General features: G+C 42.5%; 1 protein-coding gene across 6 annotated transcripts in view; it reads right to left on the minus strand.

The window, feature by feature from the left end:
- Nucleotides 1–22277, minus strand: part of timeless (timeless circadian clock) — a 59557-nt gene that overhangs the window by 9072 nt on the left and 28208 nt on the right. For all 6 annotated transcript variants that reach the window (XR_013965950.1, XR_013965951.1, XM_080791917.1 and 3 more), the window contains 9 exons: nucleotides 18836–18959; nucleotides 17693–17894; nucleotides 12883–13022; nucleotides 8043–8128; nucleotides 5796–5916; nucleotides 3987–4069; nucleotides 3325–3509; nucleotides 2182–2443; nucleotides 530–598 (listed from right to left, as the gene is read on the minus strand). Coding sequence is in view for 4 of the 6 variants with exons in the window: in XM_080791917.1 (XP_080648043.1) it covers nucleotides 530–598; nucleotides 2182–2443; nucleotides 3325–3509; nucleotides 3987–4069; nucleotides 5796–5916; nucleotides 8043–8128; nucleotides 12883–13022; nucleotides 17693–17894; nucleotides 18836–18959 (1272 nt within the window). In the remaining 2 variants the exon portion in view is untranslated. The remainder of the gene's footprint in view (nucleotides 1–529; nucleotides 599–2181; nucleotides 2444–3324; nucleotides 3510–3986; nucleotides 4070–5795; nucleotides 5917–8042; nucleotides 8129–12882; nucleotides 13023–17692; nucleotides 17895–18835; nucleotides 18960–22277) is intronic.

Genomic DNA, 22277 nt, shown 5'->3' on the forward strand with positions numbered 1-22277 from the left:
CAGTCTGGAGCAACGGAAGCTCTGATCATGAGTAAAATATAAATGCTTCCGTCATACAGTCTGGAGCAACGGAAGCTCTGATCATGAGTAAAATATAAATGCTTCCGTCGTACAGTCTGGAGCAACGGAAGCTCTGATCATGAGTAAAATATAAATGCTTCCGTCGTACAGTCTGGAGCGACGGAAGCTCTGATCATGAGTAAAATATAAATGCTTCCGTCGTACAGTCTGGAGTGACGGAAGCTCTGATCATGAGTAAAATATAAATGCTTCCGTCGTACAGTCTGGAGCGACGAAAGCTCTGATCATGAGTAAAATATAAATGCTTCCGTCGTACAGTCTGGAGCGACGGAAGCTATGATCATGAGTAAAATATAAATGCTTCCGTCATACAGTCTGGAGCAACGGAAGCTCTGATCATGAGTAAAATATAAATGCTTCCGTCATACAGTCTGGAGCAGGTCACAGGTCATGTGGAATAGACTCTGCTCTATAAGGTGGTCATAGGTCATAGGTCAGGTGCTCATACCATCGTCTTCACGGCCATCTGCAGTCCGGTTCAGGCAGTTCTGGAGCCACAGCAACGGTCCTCTCATCTCTGATGGGGAACACAACACACTATAACACTATAACACAGCAACGGTCCTCTCATCTCTGATGGAGAACACAACACACTGTAACACTATAACACAGCAACGGTCCTCTCATCTCTGATGGAGAACACAACACACTGTAACACTATAACACAGCAACGGTCCTCTCATCTCTGATGGGGAACACAACACACTATAACACTATAACACAGCAATGGTCCTCTCATCTCTGATGGAGAACACAACACACTATAACACTATAACACAGCAACGGTCCTCTCATCTCTGATGGAGAACACAACACACTATAACACTATAACACTGCAACGGTCCTCTCATCTCTGATGGGGAACACAACACACTGTAACACTATAACACAGCAACGGTCCTCTCATCTCTGATGGAGAACACAGGGAATCGTAGCTTCAAACTGACATATTGGTTGTTCAGTTTGACAAAAGACTCGCATATTACAACCCTCCTCTCATAACACAATATTACAGTATTATATTATTATTATTATAAGTCATATTACAGCCACCGCCACCCTACAATCGAGTAGTAGATTATATAAATCAGCCCAAAGCAGCTTTATTTTTCCTGCATAAACAATATAAACATAACATAACATAACATAAACAATTTGCCTTCATATTGTCCCGCAGATATCTGTGATAGGCCACTACCTATTGGCCAATAGAATCGGTCAGGCTCTCTAACTAGTGAAAACAGCAGATCTAATTCTTAGATTTTTCTTTCATTTATTCATGAGATGACTTTGAAATTAATATTCAATTAATTTTTATTTTATTTTTGTGAATGTTTTTATTTATTTTATGCTTGGAGGGGGAGGGTCTTTCTGAAATGATGTCATAGACCAGCCAAAGTCTATGGACTTTAACGTTTGTTTAGGGCGACCTTTTTTTTTTTTTATATATTTTTTATCCCACGATTTTGTAACCCATTTTTCACCCCTGTGTCAATCATCTAATGTGATCCTGGGCTCTACACACCCTCCACCAACCTAGTCCCCATATATGGGGGACAAGGGGAGACCAACCTAGTCCCCATATATGGGGGACAAGGGGAGACCAACCTAGTCCCCATATATGGGGGACAAGGGGAGAGCAACCTAGTCCCCATATATGGGGGACAAGGGGAGAGCAACCTAGTCCCCATATATGGGGACAAGGGGAGAGCAACGGACGTAGCGCGTGGAAGGAACACGTTATTCCAACCAGTTCCTTTCCCCTCCATCAGGCGCCCCGGCTGGCCAGGGGGAGGCAGTTTAGAGACCAGGAATACTGCATGTTTTTGTGCGGGTACCTACCCTAGGGGGACACGGGGAGAACATGTGAGGGTACATACCCTAGGGGACACGGGGAGAACATGCAAACTCCACACAGAAAGGCCCTTTCGCCAACCCCGCCTTCGGGTATGGGCACTGATGACGCGGAGGAGGAAACACGCCGCCAGCACCCACAGCGTCCCGAGCGGGAATCGAACCCAGGACCTTCTAGCTGTGAGGCGACAGCACTACCAACTGTGCCACCGAGCCCCCGTTTAGGGCAACCTTTGACCTCGTTACCTTGTTGTTGGAGGGAGCGCACCATGGCCAGAACATCTGGCCTCCTCTTCATCACAGAGGAGGAAGAGGAGGAGTTGAGCTTCCTGCTGCGTCTCCTCTCCTCGTCTCCTCTCCTCGTCTCCTTGTCTCCTCCTTCCTCACTCTCCTCCTCCTCCTCCTCCTCCTCCTCCTCATCCTCCTCGTCTTCATCCTCCTGGTCCATGGGATCGTCCTCCTGGTCCATGGGGTCTTGGGTGAGTCCAGAGAGGAACTCCTCTTCCGTCTGAGACACATACGACACAACGAGACTTTAATCTCATGATATTATGAATCAACACTTGATTCAGAAGCTTTTTAATGTCTGGTTTATTGAAAATGATTGAAATGATGTAAGTAAAAGTAAAAAAAAGAACAACAAAAAAACGTATAGACAATAAAAACATGATATATATTATTAGTTTTGAGGGCTTTATATTAACCCATTCTGACCTGAGATCAGATTCTAAAAAAATGTCTTCTACATCCTGACAGTTTTCTGAAAAAGCTTATGTTTCTATGTCAGTCGTTCTTTTGATTTTTCAAAATTAGCAGACCTACTGCTATTTTTCAATAGCTAAAGCATAACATAATGCTAATAATATATGACATTGCTTCAAAATAGGAGCTCTGGGGTGCCGGAGTTGTCTGAGCGCTTTTACTCTGAAAGCCATGAACCGGAAACAATTTCCTAAAAAAGTTGACTTTACAAAGTTGACCTTACATTGCGATGATTTTAATTTATACGATATATTATCCAAAAAGCGTTCATATTCTGCGGGAGAGACGGATGAGGAGCAGAAATGAAGCGCCAGCATATCGATCCATTCATCACCACGGAGAGCGCCCTGGATGAGGAGATACGAGTCATTCTTTCCACCGCGCTAACATGCGAGTCAATGACAAGCTAATAGTTGCACAGAGCGTTAGCATACGGCAAGCGAAAAGTAAAATGACAAAAAGAAAAAATAGGAAAAATTCTGAATATTCTCATCTTGCCCCGTATCATTGAGGATGCGCTATAGGACGTCCACCGACGTCCAAGGCACCTCTCGGTTCGAATCCTTAAGACGGCCTGAGGCGTCCTATGTAAAAAAATTGTTAAGATTCAAACATGTACATTCTTACCATTGTTCCTGGTCCAGAGGTCTTCCCAGAACTCTTCCCAGAACTCTTCCTGCCTTGCGGAGCGGAGCTTCTCTTCTTGTAGAGCTCCTTGCGCTCAGAGACCAGACCCATGCTGAGGAGCTTCTCCACGATACGAGGACGAGAACGCTTAGCCGTTAGCTTCTTCATGATGTTCCCTAGGACATCTACACACACACACACACACACACACACACAACCTTCAGAACGATGTTGCTCGGTATACATCTACAGTGTTTGTTTGTGTAGATTCTACACAAACACGCTTCTAAATGACCTCTGACCTCTGGGCGGAGAGAGACGTTGAATGATTGGTGTTCAAATGTCTGCCACGTCCTCCGGAACCAGCAGTGTGATTTCCGTTTAGACTAGTGACTAAAACAACATCAAAACTGTCCTTGGACTGTCTGGACCGTACCGTTACGTACCGTTAGAGTCCTTGGACTGTCTGGACCGTACCGTTAGAGTCCTTGGACTGTCTGGACCGTACCGTTAGAGTCCTTGGACTGTCTGGACCGTACCGTTGAAGTCCTTGGACTGTCTGGACCGTACCGTTACGTACCGTTAGAGTCCTTGGACTGTCTGGACCGTACCGTTACGTACCGTTGAAGTCCTTGGACTGTCTGGACCGTACCGTTACGTACCGTTAGAGTCCTTGAACTCCTCGTGGAGAATCTGCAGCTCTTCCTCCTGGTCCTCAGTCCACAGAACAATACGAGTTCCTTTCCTGTAGGGGGCGACACCACGACACAATATAAAATATAACAACGATATGAGTTCCTTTACTTTAGAGACACTGAGATAAAATATAAAATATAACAACGATATGAGTTCCTTTACTTTAGAGACACTGAGATAAAATATAAAATATAAGAACGATATGAGTTCCTTTACTTTAGAGACACTGAGATAAAATATAAAATATAACAACGATATGAGTTCCTTTACTTTAGAGACACTGAGATAAAATATAAAATATAACAACGATATGAGTTCCTTTCCTTTAGAGACACTGAGATAAAATATAACATATAACAACGATTCAATTCAATTCAATTCAATTTTATTATAGTGTCAAATCACAACAAGTTGTCTCAAGACACTTTACAACCAAACGATATGAGTTCCTTTACTTTAGAGACACTGAGATAAAATATAAAATATAAGAACGATATGAGTTCCTTTACTTTAGAGACACTGAGATAAAATATAAAATATAAGAACGATATGAGTTCCTTTACTTTAGAGACACTGAGATAAAATATAAAATATAACATCTAAAAAGTTTTAGATGTTATATAGAAGTTCCTTTCCTTTAGAGAGACACAAAGAGACATGAAAGAAGATGTCTTTAAACAATTAAATCCTAGCAGATTTCTTTATTTTATATTATGAACAAAATCAATAGCCAAAAACGTGTGAATTATATGCAAACATTTTCCAAAACATTTGATTAATTCCAAACCTTTTCCAGGCCTGGAGGTTTTGTTTTTTTTTTGTTTTTTTTTCAAAATATTTCCAGGAATGTCATGACCGTGGGAAGGGAATGCTGGAAGTTATATTCATAAAAGGCTTTGGAATCAAGCCCGGAAAGAACTCACTATCAGACATCAGAGCCTAAAGAACTAAGATGAGAGAACATATTACTCCAGTTTTGGCTTCACTGCACTGGCTTCCGCTTGTTTTTAGGATTGATTTTAAAATGATTTTACTTGTGTATAAAGCTCTCAATGGTCTCGCACCTTCCTACCTACATGACTGCCTGCCTAAATATATATATATTACTCTTCAGCTCCTTGGCTCCTCCCACCAGGCCTACAGTACAGTAGGATACAGTAAGCCTTACTGTATTTCAAAAATAAATTGATGAAACTGAGGCACTGTCTCTATCCTTTTCTTTCTCTTTAAAGTTATTTGAGTACTGTCATGTGTGTTTTTAAATGTATATTGGGTTCAAAGAAGTTTTACTCTGTCAAAAGTATAATGTGTTTGGTATCAAAGACGTTTTACTATATATTTAATATATATATATATATATATATATATATATATATATTGATTGATTGAAATATTTATTAACAGTTTGTAGAATTACAGTACATTTCAAGCACAAACTCAATACAAAGACTGTTAACTGTGAGTGGACGACCCAATTAAGCATTACACTTGTTTACAACAATATATATATATATATATATATAACCCCCCCCCCCCCCCCCCCTAGGTGTTCCCCAAGATTTTTAGGCTATGAAAAGTGTTCCCAGGGACAAAAAAGGTTGGGAAACACTGCAGTAAGGTAACTTACTGTTGTTTCTTCAGCTCCTTGGCTCCTCCCACCAGGCCTACAGTACAGTAGGATACAGTAAGGTGACTTACTGTTGTTTCTTCAGCTCCTTGGCTCCTCCCACCAGGCCTACAGTACAGTATGTCATACTGTATTTACAGTAACTTACTGTTGTTTCTTCAGCTCCTTGGCTCCTCCCACCAGGCCCATGTGGACCAATTGGATCACCACCTGACGGCGGGTTCTCTCGTTGCCGAGCAACGGGAGGAGAGTCTCCACGATGTCGGGCACTGAGGAGGGAGGATAAGTATTAATACCAGTCCTGAGTTAAGTATTAATACCAGTCCTGAGTTAAGTATTAATACCAGTCCCGAGTTAAGTATTAATACCAGTCCTGAGTTAAGTATTAATACCAGTCCTGAGTTAAGTATTAATACCAGTCCTGAGTTAAGTTTTAATACCAGTCCTGAGTTAAGTATTAATACCAGTCCTGAGTTAAGTATTAATACCAGTCCTGAGCGTTACTAATTATTGATAGAACGGAGAACTCCGTCCTGATTGGGCGTTACTAATTATTGATTAGTTATTGATAGAACGGTTTAATTGGATTAAAAGCTACATCACAAACAGACAACAGTATGTTCAGATGGGCGAATATAAGTCTAGCAGCTCACCCATCACTTGTGGGGTACCGCAGGGCTCTATTTTAGGTCCTAAACTATTTATATTATATATTAATGAAGTCTCAAACATTCTGAAGTATGTTGTTTTTGCCGACGACACCAACATCTTTTGTGCTGGGGAGAACCTTCAACAACTACTGGAGGTTGTCTCAGCAGAACTAGATAAACTGACACTAATAAATTATCACTCAATCTGAAAAAAACAAAATTCATGATCTTTGGAAATAAAAAAATACATTCTAACACATTAGTTGAATTAAAGATTAACAATGTAAAATTGGAAAGAGTCTATGAGAACACCTTTTTAGGAGTAATAATTGACCACAAATTCACTTGGAAACCCCATATAAAGTATATCCGGTCCAAAATAGCAAGAAGTGTTGGTGTTCTAGGCAAAACAAGGTATTTATTAAATTATTAGTCACTGCTCACATTATACAATACACTAATATTACTTATTGTGTGGAGGTCTGGGGAAATACTTACAAAGGAAACCTTCAGCCACTTGTTATAATACCAAAAAGAGCCATAAGATTAGTGCACAAGGTAGGATATTATGATCATACCAATGAACTGTTTTTAAGGTCAAATACTTTGAAGTTTATTGATTTAGTTGAACATAAAACAGCTCTTGTCATTTACAAAGTAAGAAATAGATTAATTCCCAAAACTATCTTGTCATATTTCAAGGATAGGGAAGGGGGGTATGAGTTAAGAGGAGACTTAAATTTCCAACAACCCAGTGCCAAGACCACTCGGAAGAGTATGTGCATCTCTGTCCAAGGGGTTAAGATCTGGAATGCCCTACCAGAGGAAGTCAAACACAGTAGTAACTTTTCAAAATTCAAAATATTGCTCAAGCGAATCCTTTTGGCCAAATACAGCATACTATAGGGAAATGATGTATAGGGTAGATGTTGACGTTATTGTATGATCAACTGATACTTTTTGTACAGGTTTCGATAGTCATTAGTGCTGTCATTATTAATAATAAATTAACTAATGTTATTGTACTTGTGAACCTAATGATATTTCTCAGCAACAACATAAATGATAATGATCATTGACAATGAGGGTAATGTGAATAAGGATGTAAGGGTTAGGGTTAGGTTAGGGTTAGTAAATTATGTAATGCTATCTCTACGGTGACACTGGGGGGGGGGGGTTGGTGTAGGATGCAATTCTCGTATCTGACTTTTTGTTTGTGAATCTGTTAATGTAATGAGTATTACGATTCATGTTCTGTTGTAAGTAGGATAGGCATTTATAAGCTTTTAGCTTCTGCCTACTCCTTTTGATCATCTTCATGTTTTTGGTTTTGTTTTCATACCAGCTTACGTTCATTGTCTTTACATTTTGTATCTGAAACTGAAGGAAGATAAAAAAAAAAAAACTAAACTATCTGTCTGTGTGTCTGTGTGTCTGTCCCGCTATCCAAATATGGAGTGTGTTGCATCAGCAATCACTCAGCTCCATATATGGGCACAAAAGGGGCCAGGTCCACTCAGCTCCATATATGGGCACAAAAGGGGCCAGGTCCACATATACAGTAACAGCGGGACAGACACACAGACAGACAGACACACAGACATGATCTGCAGGGTCTCAGCTGCGTTCGCTTCCCGCGTTTGCGCGTCTTACTGGTATATAATACTACTCAGTACGCAGTAGTAGTAATAGAGTAGTATTACTCAGTACTCAGTAGTAATAGAGTAGTATTACTCAGTACTCACCATCAGAGTCCCTGTGCTCTTCATAGAGACGCTGTAACTCCTGTTCCTCCTCCGGAGTCCACGCTGCCTTTTTCTTTGAGCCGTCTCTGTGTCACAGAACAGCGTATGAGAGTACACAGTATGAGAGTACACAGTATGAGAGTACACAGTATGAGAGTACACAGTATGAGAGTACACAGCATGAGAGTACACAGCATGAGAGTACACAGTATGAGAGTACACAGCATGAGAGTACACAGCATGAGAGTACACAGTATGAGAGTACACAGCATGAGAGTACACAGCATGAGAGTACACAGTATGAGAGTACACAGTATGAGAGTACACAGTATGAGAGTACACAGTATGAGAGTACACAGTATGAGAGTATGAGAGTACACAGTATGAGAGTACACAGCATGTACAGTTAGAGTACAGTATGAGAGTACACAGTATGAGAGTACACAGTATGAGAGTACACAGTATGAGAGTACACAGTATGAGAGTACACAGCATGTACAGTTAGAGTACAGTATGAGAGTACACAGTATGAGAGTACACAGTATGAGAGTACACAGTATGAGAGTACACAGTATGAGAGTATGAGAGTACACAGTATGAGAGTACACAGTATGAGAGTACACAGCATGAGAGTACACAGCATGTACAGTTAGAGTACACAGTATGAGAGTACACAGTATGAGAGTATGAGAGTACACAGTATGAGAGTACACAGTATGAGAGTACACAGCATGAGAGTACACAGCATGTACAGTTAGAGTACACAGTATGAGAGTACACAGTATGAGAGTACACAGTATGAGAGTACACAGTATGAGAGTACACAGTATGAGAGTACACAGCATGAGAGTACACAGCATGTACAGTTAGAGTACACAGTATGAGAGTACACAGTATGAGAGTACACAGCATGAGAGTACACAGTATGAGAGTACACAGTATGAGAGTACACAGTATGAGAGTACACAGTATGAGAGTACACAGCATGTACAGTTAGAGTACAGTATGAGAGTACACAGTATGAGAGTACACAGTATGAGAGTACACAGTATGAGAGTACACAGTATGAGAGTACACAGTATGAGAGTATGAGAGTACACAGTATGAGAGTACACAGTATGAGAGTACACAGCATGAGAGTACACAGCATGTACAGTTAGAGTACACAGTATGAGAGTACACAGTATGAGAGTACACAGTATGAGAGTACACAGTATGAGAGTACACAGTATGAGAGTATGAGAGTACACAGTATGAGAGTACACAGTATGAGAGTACACAGTATGAGAGTACACAGCATGTACAGTTAGAGTACACAGTATGAGAGTACACAGTATGAGAGTACACAGTATGAGAGTACACAGTATGAGAGTATGAGAGTACACAGTATGAGAGTACACAGTATGAGAGTACACAGTATGAGAGTACACAGCATGTACAGTTAGAGTACACAGTATGAGAGTACACAGTATGAGAGTACACAGTATGAGAGTACACAGTATGGGCCCGATTCATTAAAAAGAAATACGCCACCGTTGCACTGTGGCGGAAACAGATATCGTATTTATCCGTCCGATCAAGCTACGTTGAGATGACGTGTTATTCAGAGAAGCTGGTGTAATCACTTCATTTATGCGGATCGCTGAGTGTATCCTTTCCGCATTTTCCCCAAGCGATTCGCCTGTTGTCGCCTGGTTAGTTGGAACATCCACGCCCATTCTACACCATATAAGGCAACAGGAAATCTCGAAATACGTCATCATAGCCGGCACAGAGGATTCCCAAACTTTAAATTCTATACAACAGCGCGATGAGCTTGTAGAGTAGTTAATTTTGACAGGAGGTTCTCTGCACGGACAGATCTTCAAGCAAACAGCGCGAGTTATATGTATAAAAATAATTATAAACGAAACTTGCCAACTTGGCACGCATTGCTTCACTCGATCCTTAAATGTCAGAGTTAACTGATATGTTACAGTTACTTTCACATAATGAGAAAGAAGTTAATTTGTACTGTTCACCACACGACCAAATGCTATATACAACTCGGCAATGATACTGATGAATGCACTGCAGGGTTATAAAAAAAGAAAGAACACTCGCCTGCAGAAGTAAAATAGATATCCGATGTATCAGATGTAAATTCATTTCATGATGTCGTCATATTAAAATGATTCGCGGGACACGGCAAACTTGATTCATCTCATGATGAGATCAATGTAGTAGCTAGCCTACAGCATATAGCCTACACAGCTACAACGTTGCCCATATTATAATTAATTAAGGTGAGCTGGCTTAAAACTGACTGGCCAAATTGCACGCGCTGATGCCATAATGTGGATTTATAGCCCTCGTCGTGACTGCTGTCTGTCTGTCAGACCGGCATGTCTGTGAACCATAGAATGCCATAGATAGACCATATAACAGTCGGGCCGGGCCGTGTTCTGTCCTTGCCGGGCTCACCGCGCCGTTATATTAATTTTCCAATGTAAATTTCACCCAGATTGGACTCTGTTCAGCGGCCGCATGCTGCTGTCCGCCCCACACACACACACACACACACACACACCGACAGTCAGAGAACTGACTCACTAAATAACACTAACACACACTAAACAATGTTGGATTCGTACAGTGCAGAATGCAGATAAGTGTAGGCCTATGTTCTTATTATAATTGTGAGTTTGTTTTTTAACATGCAGCGTGAGTCCACGGGAGCCGATCTACAAGCTCACAACACGTTGCACTGCGAGTAGCCTAGAGAAGGCTGTCAAGTGAGCAGCGCAATCGCGCATGCTATAGAAATATCCTAATAAATAAATAAAAATGTGTCGCTTGCAGGGGCAGTTTCCTTATGGGACTTGCCTCTAGAATGCATGCATAGGCATACAAGTGCAAGTTTTATATATCATTTTTTTATGTGCTGAACAATGTTATAGGGTCGGGACACATGCCTACATATTTTATCTGTGATTTGGGAACTATTTATTGATTCAGCATGAAGACTAAAGCCTTCTGAATATATCCGTAAATTCGTCCGCCACCTAAAGAGGTCCCGTGGGATTTTACGGAGTTTCCGACCAACCTACGTGAGCGTCAAGTTCACGGCCATTTCCATGAATTCCAAATTAATGTGGGAAATCCACGTAAATGCCTTTCCGCTAGCTTCACGTCATTATATCAGCGTAAACGCGTTGAAGAATCAGGCCCTGTGAGAGTACACAGTATGGGCCTGATTGTTGTTTAGTGTGTGTTAGTGTTATTTAGTGAGTCAGTTCTCTGACTGTCGGTGTGTGTGTGTGTGTGTGTGTGTGTGGGGCGGACAGCAGCATGCGGCCGCTGAACAGAGTCCAATCTGGGTGAAATTTACATTGGAAAATTAATATAACGGCGCGGTGAGCCCGGCAAGGACAGAACACGGCCCGGCCCGACTGTTATATGGTCTATCTATGGCATTCTATGGTTCACAGACATGCCGGTCTGACAGACAGACAGCAGTCACGACGAGGGCTATAAATCCACATTATGGCATCAACGCGTGCAATTTGGCCAGTCAGTTTTAAGCCAGCTCACCTTAATTAATTATAATATGGGCAACGTTGTAGCTGTGTAGGCTATATGCTGTAGGCTAGCTACTACATTGATCTCATCATGAGATTAATCAAGTTTGCCGTGTCCCGCGAATCATTTTAATATGACGACATCATGAAATGAATTTACATCTGATACATCGGATATCTATTTTACTTCTGCAGGCGAGTGTTCTTTCTTTTTTTATAACCCTGCAGTGCATTCATCAGTATCATTGCCGAGTTGTATATAGCATTTGGTCGTGTGGTGAACAGTACAAATTAACTTCTTTCTCATTATGTGAAAGTAACTGTAACATATCAGTTAACTCTGACATTTAAGGATCGAGTGAAGCAATGCGTGCCAAGTTGGCAAGTTTCGTTTATAATTATTTTTATACATATAACTCGCGCTGTTTGCTTGAAGATCTGTCCGTGCAGAGAACCTCCTACAAGCTCATCGCGCTGTTGTATAGAATTTAAAGTTTGGGAATCCTCTGTGCCGGCTATGATGACGTATTTCGAGATTTCCTGTTGCCTTATATGGTGTAGAATGGGCGTGGATGTTCCAACTAACCAGGCGACAACAGGCGAATCGCTTGGGGAAAATGCGGAAAGGATACACTCAGCGATCCGCATAAATGAAGTGATTACACCAGCTTCTCTGAATAACACGTCATCTCAACGTAGCTTGATCGGACGGATAAATACGATATCTGTTTCCGCCACAGTGCAACGGTGGCGTATTTATTTTTAATGAATCAGGCCCTATGAGAGTACACAGTGTACACAGCGTGTACAGTTACAACTTTGTAACGATATATATATATATATATATATATATATCGTGAATCAATTTAAAAACGATGACAATTTAAATTAGCTCGCAAGTTGAACGGTTTGGTGCAAACAGAAGAGAGGACAACGTAGGGTCTTTGAAAGAGAATTGATGAAAAGAAAAATAGTTTTCCGTCATTTTCTACAGTAAAAAAAAAAGATACTGGATCTGAATGAGAGAAACAATGGTATGGTGGTTGGAATCATATCGTTAACACCCCGTACGACCCGGGGTTATTTCACCCATTCTGGGCGGGAACCCCTTTTGGTTGTTAGCATTACGTTGTGCCTTAGCTGTTGAAAAATAGCAGATCTACAAGCTCGTAGCGCGCCACCGAGTGGCGCGCTACGAGCTTGTAGGTCTGCTATTTTCCCTCAGTCATGTCAGAGAGAGAGAGAGAGAGAGAGAGAGAGAGAGATAGAGAGACACCCACCCATCATTGGAGTATCCCTCAGTCATGTCTCGGACCGCTCCAACGCTCTTCCAGAACAGAAGCTCCACGAAGGCCTTGTTGTTGGTCTGACAGAGAGAGAAGAACCTCTTCAGGATGTACTGGGAGAACGTCACCAGCTCCTAGAGAGAGAGAGAGAGAGAGAGAGAGAGAGAGAGAGAGAGAAGGCCTTGTTGTTGGTCTGACAGAGAGAGAAGAACCTCTTCAGGATGTACTGGGAGAACGTCACCAGCTCCTAGAGAGAGAGAGAGAGACCTTATGTTAACTACAGAGAGAGAGAGAGAGAGAGAGAGAAGGCCTTGTTGTTGGTCTGACAGAGAGAGAAGAACCTCTTCAGGATGTACTGGGAGAACGTCACCAGCTCCTAGAGAGAGAGAGAGAGACCTTATGTTAACTACAGAGAGAGAGAGAGAGAGAGAGAGAAGGCCTTGTTGTTGGTCTGAGAGAGAGAGAAGAACCTCTTCAGGATGTACTGGGAGAACGTCACCAGCTCCTAGAGAGAGAGAGAGAGAGAGAGAGAGAGAGAGAGAGAGAGAAGGCCTTGTTGTTGGTCTGAGAGAGAGAGAAGAACCTCTTCAGGATGTACTGGGAGAACGTCACCAGCTCCTAGAGAGAGAGAGAGAGAGACCTTATGTTAACTACAGAGAGAGAGAGAGAGAGAGAGAGAGAGAGAGAGAGAGAGAGAGAGAGAGAGAGAAGGCCTTGTTGTTGGTCTGACAGAGAGAGAAGAACCTCTTCAGGATGTACTGGGAGAACGTCACCAGCTCCTAGAGAGAGAGAGAGAGAGACCTTATGTTAACTACAGAGAGAGAGAGAGAGAGAGAGAGAGAGAGAGAGAGAGAGAGAGAGAGAGACCTTATGTTAACTACAGAGAGAGAGAGAGAGAGAGAGAGAGAGAGAGAGAGAGAGAGAGAGAGAGAGAGAGACACCTTATGTTAACTACAGAGAGAGAGAGAGAGAGAGAGAAGGCCTTGTTGTTGGTCTGTGACAACTACAGACTCACTCCCAATCTAAACTATGGAATGAACTTCCCATTGCAGTCAGAACTACAGACTCACTCCCAATCTAAACTATGGAATGAACTTCCTATTACAGTCAGAACTACAGACTCACTGTAGTCTGAAAAACGTATAGAACGTTGTTGTAAAGAAGCTTTTTCCTTCCTGTGTTTGTAAAAATAAAAAGACCGAGTCAATTCGGCTTGATGGATATTCACAAAAAGTGGTTTTCTCCTGATATGTGTCTTGTAATATGAATGATCAAAGACGAGAGACTGTAAAGTGCTAGACTGAAAATTGCTACTCATTCAAATGGCTACATTTTTAAAACTAAACATGATAGACATTTTATCATCTGTTCGCTGCGGCCATTGAACCGTTGGCGGTGGCAATACGGAACAACAGTACAGTATGTACAGTACAGTATGTGGCATAAAGACTGGAGCAAACGAATCCAAACTCTCACTATATTGTGATGATTTACTAATTTATATCACCCAACCAGATAAATCCTTGCCGCAATTACTCAGCATATTAGAGGCATACAGTGCCATATCTGGTTACAAGATAAATTATGACAAGAGTGAAATAATGCCACTAAATAGTGTTACCACCCACAATACCCGCCCATTGGTTTCCCATTTCAAATGGGCACCAAAAAGCTTCAAATACCTGGGAATCCAAATATCTAACGACCTGAACCAAATATGCCAAAATAAAAATAATAATAACTATTTACCTATTATGGAAAAAATCAAAACCGACCAATACAAATGGAAAGATCTACCAATTTCTTTAATTGGACGTGTTAATGTGGTCAAGATGAATGTTCTGCCCAAACTAATGTATTTGTTCCAGTCAACCCCACTCAGCTGCACACCACCATGTTTACATCACTGAACAAAATCATCTCAATGTTTTTGTGGTCCCAGAAACGGGCTGCAGGCTCTGCAGGCTCCCCTGAATAAAGGCTAGGATCAGATAAATAACACTGCAAAAGGCTAGGATCAGATTAAAATCACTGCAGGCTCCCCTGAATAAAGGCTAGGATCAGATTAAAATCACTGCAGGCTCCCCTGAATAAAGGCTAGGATCAGATTAAAATCACTGCAGGCTCCCCTGAATAAAGGCTAGGATCAGATTAAAATCACTGCAGGCTCCTCTGAATAAAGGCTAGGATCAGATTAAAATCACTGCAGGCTCCCCTGAATAAAGGCTAGGATCAGATTAAAATCACTGCAGGCTCCCCTGAATAAAGGCTAGGATCAGATTAAAATCACTGCAGGCTCCTCTGAATAAAGGCTAGGATCAGATTAAAATCACTGCAGGCTCCCCTGAATAAAGGCTAGGATCAGATTAAAATCACTGCAGGCTCCTCTGAATAAAGGCTAGGATCAGATTAAAATCACTGCAGGCTCCTCTGAATAAAGGCTAGGATCAGATTAAAATCACTGCAGGCTCCTCTGAATAAAGGGGGCTTAAACCTCCCCAACTTCAGACTGTATTACCTAGCCTGTCAATCACGTGTTATTTGGTGTTGGTGAGAGGCTGTCCACACCAGCATGGGTTAAACTGGGAGAAAACATAATCCATTCTACTCCACTACAGGTAATCCCCTATATAGACACACAAAAAACCCTTAATTCTATCACTAAAAACCAGATTATACATCATGTTGGAAAGAAACTATTAAACTAATGGGAAAACAGAATACCTTGTTAATGAGCATGCCTCTGTGGAACAACCCTTGTGTCCCCAAAATTATTAGTGATGGAATATCTGAAAACTGGAGAACCAAGGGAATCAGTGAGATAAGAGACTTATATAACCAAAGCATCTTTTTCTGATTTTAATATATATTGGTATATATGGTAAATATAATTTACCATCATCCAACTTTTTTTTTTAAATACCTACAGATACGGAACTGGGTAAAAAATAACAGTTATAGCTATCCCCATATGTCTGAAACACCAATAGAGAAACTGTTTAACACTACAAAATAAAATGTACACACTGATGAACACTGAGCAGAAAGGTGATAAAATGCTACAACAAAGACATTAAACACAAATATACCATGAAAGAATGGCAGTCATTGCTCCAGAACTCCCAAACAACTTTAACAAATACCAACCATAGGTTAATTCAATTTAATATACCACACAGAGTTTATTATACACCTCACAGATCAATTTAGCCACGAGACATCACCCAATTGTCTTCGATGTCAACATGTTAAAGGGGACCTAATCCACACGTTCTGGAATTGCCGGAAGTTAAATTATTATTGGAAATTCATATTTGAACAACTTGCAGGTGCAGGTTTCGTAGTACACCCACGTCGCCACGGCATTTATAAAGTGATCGCAAACAGCTGATCCTTCCTTCATTTTGTTCTGACGTTAATAAATGTGACGGCTGAAATCTATCTGGCACGCCCTATGAAATCAAGCCTCGCCCTCGTTTTTGCGACTGAACACATGAAATACGACCTGTGGGAACCATGGAAACCATGGGAAAAAAGTTTCTCCCGTGCCTTGCTGCCCGCCTCACCCACCTCTCACACTCACACACACACACACACACACACAGAAGCACATGCAACTTGCAAGCCCAACTAACTGGTGTCTTGTTAAATAAATAAAGAACGAACACCTGCATGAATTAAATAAAGTTGTAGGCCTACCCTGTCTGTTTCCCTCTCACCTCTCTTGCCTTGCTGTCATGTCCACGCACGCACCTAAATGGAATTAGTTTGTAGGCTGGCCTATATACATTTTACCCATTCGTGCGCAGTGCACGGCGAAGGCGTGATACTGCGCACTGCTGTGATATTAAAGTCCTGTGGGTGACTCAGTGATGCCTGCATGAGAGATAGGCTATCATGTCGTCAAGGCAGTCATAATCAACGTTTATGTAGTGATTTGATCATTGATGAACGAATCATAAACATATGGATGAAGGCTTGCCGCTTGCATGTGTGCTGGTATGTGTTGGCGACGCACGCCGCGGTCCCGTCCTCCCGACCCCCGAAAATGATCTCGCTTTTATCTGAACTGTCAAAACCTGTCTAAGCACTTATTTAAATGGTGAATGATTAAGCCCCTTACGCCTATAGCCTGCTAGTACTTACTACAAATAGGCAAGCTGTATGCTTGTCATTGTCACTTGGAAATAAAGGCGTGCAGTCCATTTATGCCTTTTTTAAAATAATATCATAATCACATATGCCGCATCACCGCATGCGCTCCAAAATCATCTCACAAGTGCGCTCGCATAACAAGGCCAGTAAAGCACTGTTTGATTAAGCACAAACGAATACATTGTAAACATGTTATATTGTTTTTAATTGCACGATTTTAATTACTTGTAAAGTTGGAAATCTCTCTTTTGTTTTTTACATACACATACCGTTTTATAATAACATTTTAGGAGTGAAAACATATGTTTAGATGCCTGTGACAGTGTCAGCAGTTCAGACAAGGCTGCTCCGCTTGTGTACGACAGAGAAACAGCCGAGGACAAAGCGTACGACAGCTCCCGACCAGACGTGACTTTTGTCCTACTCAAGTTCAATTTCAAGCTTTCAAGAAATGGTAAATGTTGGAAATGTCGGTAATTTCGGCGCACACCCATATTTTGGCGTACGCACGGTTGATAAATGAGGGCCATAGTGTCCTTAGCAGGGTCACTGTGGATCATATTTAGGGCCATATTTGTACCTTATTTAGGGTGACATTTGTACCATATTTAGGGTGATATTTGTACCATATTTAGGGTGATATTTGTACCTTATAAGCGTCTTTGGCGGGATCACTGTGGATCTTGTTGAAGACGTGGAAGGCAGAGAGCTGGAAGAGCAGAGCGTCCATCTTCAGGTCCAACGCCAGGCGGTGCAACATCCTCACGATGCAGTGGTTGGTGTGAGGAGAGTTCTGGGGGTACCACTTCAACAGGACCAGGTAGGGCTGCACGATGCTGGGCTGGGCGAACCTAGGAGAGGATAGGAGAAGATATGAACCTAGGAGAAGATAGGAGATAGTAGGACTTCGGGTGGGGCTGCACAATGTTAGGCTGGGCGAACCTAGGTGAACATAAGAGAAGATAGGACGTCAACACCATGTTAGGCTGGGCGAACTATAGGAGAGGATAGGAGAACATAGGAGAAGATAGAAGGATAAACTGGGTCAACCTAGGAGAAGATAGGAGAGATTCAATTTATTGTCAATGTACAGTACAAGTACAGCACAGCGAAAGGTATTTTCGCATCTCACCAATGGTGCAAACATGTCAGTAAGGAGGATACATTATTTACAGTAGTAACAGTATTAACAGTAGCATGAGCTGAGCAGTAGTCATTTAAATAAGTAAATAAATAAATAATTATATGAGGAGAAGAAGACAGACAGGTCTGTCCATATTGCACGTAGCCCTTATTGCACATGGCCCAATGCACAGTGTGCTAAACTAAGGTCCAGAGACCATGTTCCACAAGTCCAGTGGCCATATCACACGAGTCCACATAGTGTTTTTAGGATAGGCTGGGTGAACCTAGGAGAAGATAGGAGATAGGACTAATGTTAGGCTGGGCGATCCTGGGACAACACAGCCAACTATCTCACCGTTTGAGTCCAGGAAGGTGAATAAAGTGCTCTCTCTCTCTCTCTCTCTCACCGTTTGATAAAGTCCTGGAAGGTGAATAAAGTGCTCTCTCTCTCTCTCTCTCACCGTTTGATAAAGTCCAGGAAGGTGAATAAAGTGCTCTCTCTCTCTCTCACCGTTTGATAAAGTCCTGGAAGGTGAATAAAGTGCTCTCTCTCTCTCTTTCTCTCACCGTTTGATAAAGTCCAGGAAGGTGAATAAAGTGCTCTCTCTCTCTCTCACCGTTTGATAAAGTCCTGGAAGGTGAATAAAGTGCTCTCTCTCTCTCTCACCGTTTGATAAAGTCCAGGAAGTTGAAGTCGGTCTCGGCCACCTGGACCGTCTCCATCTCTTCCTCCACCAGCTCAGATCCATCCTCGTCTTCATCGACCTCTGGCTCGGGGGGAACCGAGGACCCTGGAATCACAACACAGAGGATTCTGGAGGGGTGGTGCACCATTATGAAATTATGACCCATCTCCGATCATCTGCAGGGTCATATCTGCCGATTGTGATATTATACAGAGGACCACAGTGGAAACAAGCCTAGGCCCTCTAGGGGTTGGACGCTAGGCCCTCTAGGGGCTAGACCCTAGGCCCTAGACTAGACCATGGGTGTCAAAGTCAAGGCCCGCGGGCCAAATGTGGCCCGCCATGTCATTTTATGTGGCCCGCCTGCCTCAAGCAAAAATGAATTAATAGCCAAAATGAATTAATAGCCAAAATATAGGCTTATAAGTAAGGCTGCATGATATATCGAACATGTACCTTCATCAGAGTGGAGAATATAAGTATAAATCAAGTTGAGCAAAGCCACTCTTCTCTGCCCCTCTCTCTAACAGACACAGTTAACGATCGCTTGTTAAGTGCCTGCCAGACAGACAATCCGATGAAATGAAGGCAGGTGTAGAGTAGAGTGTAGACTAGTGTAGACTTTATATCAAGTACTTCATACCAGCCCCTTATGAAACAACATGTTCTCTTTATATCAAGTACTTCATACCAGCCCCTTATGAAACATCATGTTCTCTTTATATCAAGTACTTCATACCAGCCCCTTATGAAACTACTTCTCCCCAAATCCAAATGGATTTCATTTTCCATCCTGAATGGCAGTAACTAGCATACAATGAGAACTGAGAAGATCTCCACAAAGGTTTACTCATCAAAACTGATTATATAACTGTAACCATCAAAGCATGCACTCAACATATAATGGTTATGTGACCATGGCATGTGCAGAATATAAAATCTTATACGTTTTATCTGATATTGATTAATATGGGGGGTGGGTTCAATTAATCGATTATTAATCGGCAGAGCTGTCGACTATTCAATTTGGCTGATGGTCACTTTGTGGCATCCCTACAAGTTACAACAAGTGAGTAAGTGACTATCTCTCTTCCATACTGGTGTGTGTGTGTGTGTGTGTGTGTGTGTGTGTGTGTGTGTGTGTGTGTGTGTGTGTGTGTGTGTGAAGACCCATCTTCTCTTTCTGTCATAGTGACATTGTCCTGCATCAGATCATGTCCAAATCAGGTTCTCCAATCTCCAGTAGCCTCTTCAGTTTTGGTACAACCACTCCCTTACGGAGCTGTGTGTGGCTGGCTGGGTCTGAGCACTATGTGTGTGGCTTGCTGGCTGGCTGGGTCTGAGCACTATGTGTGTGGCTTGCTGGCTGGCTGGGTCTGAGCACTATGTGTGTGGCTTGCTGGCTGGCTGGGTCTGAGCACTATGTGTGTGGCTTGCTGGCTGGCTGCGTCTGAGAACTATGTGTGTGGCTTGCTGGCTGGCTGGGTCTGAGCACTATGTGTGTGGCTTGCTGGCTGGCTGGGTCTGAGCACTATGTGTGTGGCTTGCTGGCTGGCTGGGTCTGAGCACTGTGTGTGTGGCTTGCTGGCTGGCTGGGTCTGAGCACTATGTGTGTGGCTTGCTGGCTGGCTGGGTCTGAGCACTGTGTGTGTGGCTTGCTGGCTGGCTGGGTCTGAGCACTATGTGTGTGGCTTGCTGGCTGGCTGGGTCTGAGCACTATGTGTGTGGCTTGCTGGCTGGGTCCTCAACTGGTTGTGGCCACCATCAAGTGACCTTTTGACCAATGCGACCCTCGCCCCAAATTGAGTTCGACACCCCTGCCCTAGAGAGAGAGACGGCCCAGCTGAAAACGCCCGGCGCTCGCCTAAAAAAAAACGCTGCTTCCAAATGACCAAGTTTCAAATATTTCAACTGATAAAAACATGGCATGTCGTTAGCTTGTAGATTGGCTATTTTCCAATCTATTGGCATTCCAGGTCGCTAGGTGGCGGTGATGTACTGCGATTGAGAAACAAGTCTCATGGTCGCAGCCACTGTATTTCCTGTAGGCGGAGCAGACATATCTGCGGTGTAAACTCACAGGTCTTCAGTGAACGGTAGAGTCTTTTACCTGCTTTTAACTAACACTAACTTTACAAAGATGCCCAGAACATCGGGGTGAACCTGTGTAGTTTATGGCTGCTCCAACAGTAGTAGAGATGAACCTGTGTAGTTTATGGCTGCTCCAACAGTAGAGATGAACCTGTGTAGTTTATGACTGTTCCAACAGTAGAGATGAACCTGTGTAGTTTATGGCTGCTCCAACAGTAGAGATGAACCTGTGTAGTTTATGGCTGCTCCAACAGTAGAGATGAACCTGTGTAGTTTATGGCTGCTCCAACAGTAGTAGAGATGAACCTGTGTAGTTTATGGCTGCTCCAACAGTAGAGATGAACCTGTGTAGTTTATGACTGCTCCAACAGTAGTAGAGATGAACCTGTGTAGTTTATGGCTGCTCCAACAGTAGAGATGAACCTGTGTAGTTTATGACTGCTCCAACAGTAGTAGAGATGAACCTGTGTAGTTTATGGCTGCTCCAACAGTAGAGATGAACCTGTGTAGTTTATGGCTGCTCCAACAGTAGAGATGAACCTGTGTAGTTTATGACTGCTCCAACAGTAGTAGAGATGAACCTGTGTAGTTTATGGCTGCTCCAACAGTAGAGATGAACCTGTGTAGTTTATGGCTGCTCCAACAGTAGAGATGAACCTGTGTAGTTTATGGCTGCTCCAACAGTAGTAGAGATGAACCTGTGTAGTTTATGGCTGCTCCAACAGTAGTAGAGATGAACCTGTGTAGTTTATGGCTGCTCCAACAGTAGAGATGAACCTGTGTAGTTTATGGCTGCTCCAACAGTAGTAGAGATGAACCTGTGTAGTTTATGGCTGCTCCAACAGTAGAGATGAACCTGTGTAGTTTATGGCTGCTCCAACAGTAGTAGAGATGAACCTGTGTAGTTTATGGCTGCTCCAACAGTAGAGATGAACCTGTGTAGTTTATGGCTGCTCCAACAGTAGAGATGAACCTGTGTAGTTTATGGCTGCTCCAACAGTAGTAGAGATGAACCTGTGTAGTTTATGGCTGCTCCAACAGTAGAGATGAACCTGTGTAGTTTATGGCTGCTCCAACAGTAGTAGAGATGAACCTGTGTAGTTTATGGCTGCTCCAACAGTAGAGATGAACCTGTGTAGTTTATGGCTGCTCCAACAGTAGTAGAGATGAACCTGTGTAGTTTATGGCTGCTCCAACAGTAGAGATGAACCTGTGTAGTTTATGGCTGCTCCAACAGTAGTGGCAACATTCAACTTTGGAGAAAAACGGAATGTCAAAATATCCACCGCGGTGGTTGAGACCAGAGCCATAGAGTAATGGTTGAGACCAGAG

Source organism: Protomyctophum bolini (assembly GCF_963924005.1).
Source record: "Protomyctophum bolini genome assembly, chromosome: 20".
NCBI lineage: Eukaryota > Metazoa > Chordata > Actinopteri > Myctophiformes > Myctophidae > Protomyctophum > Protomyctophum bolini.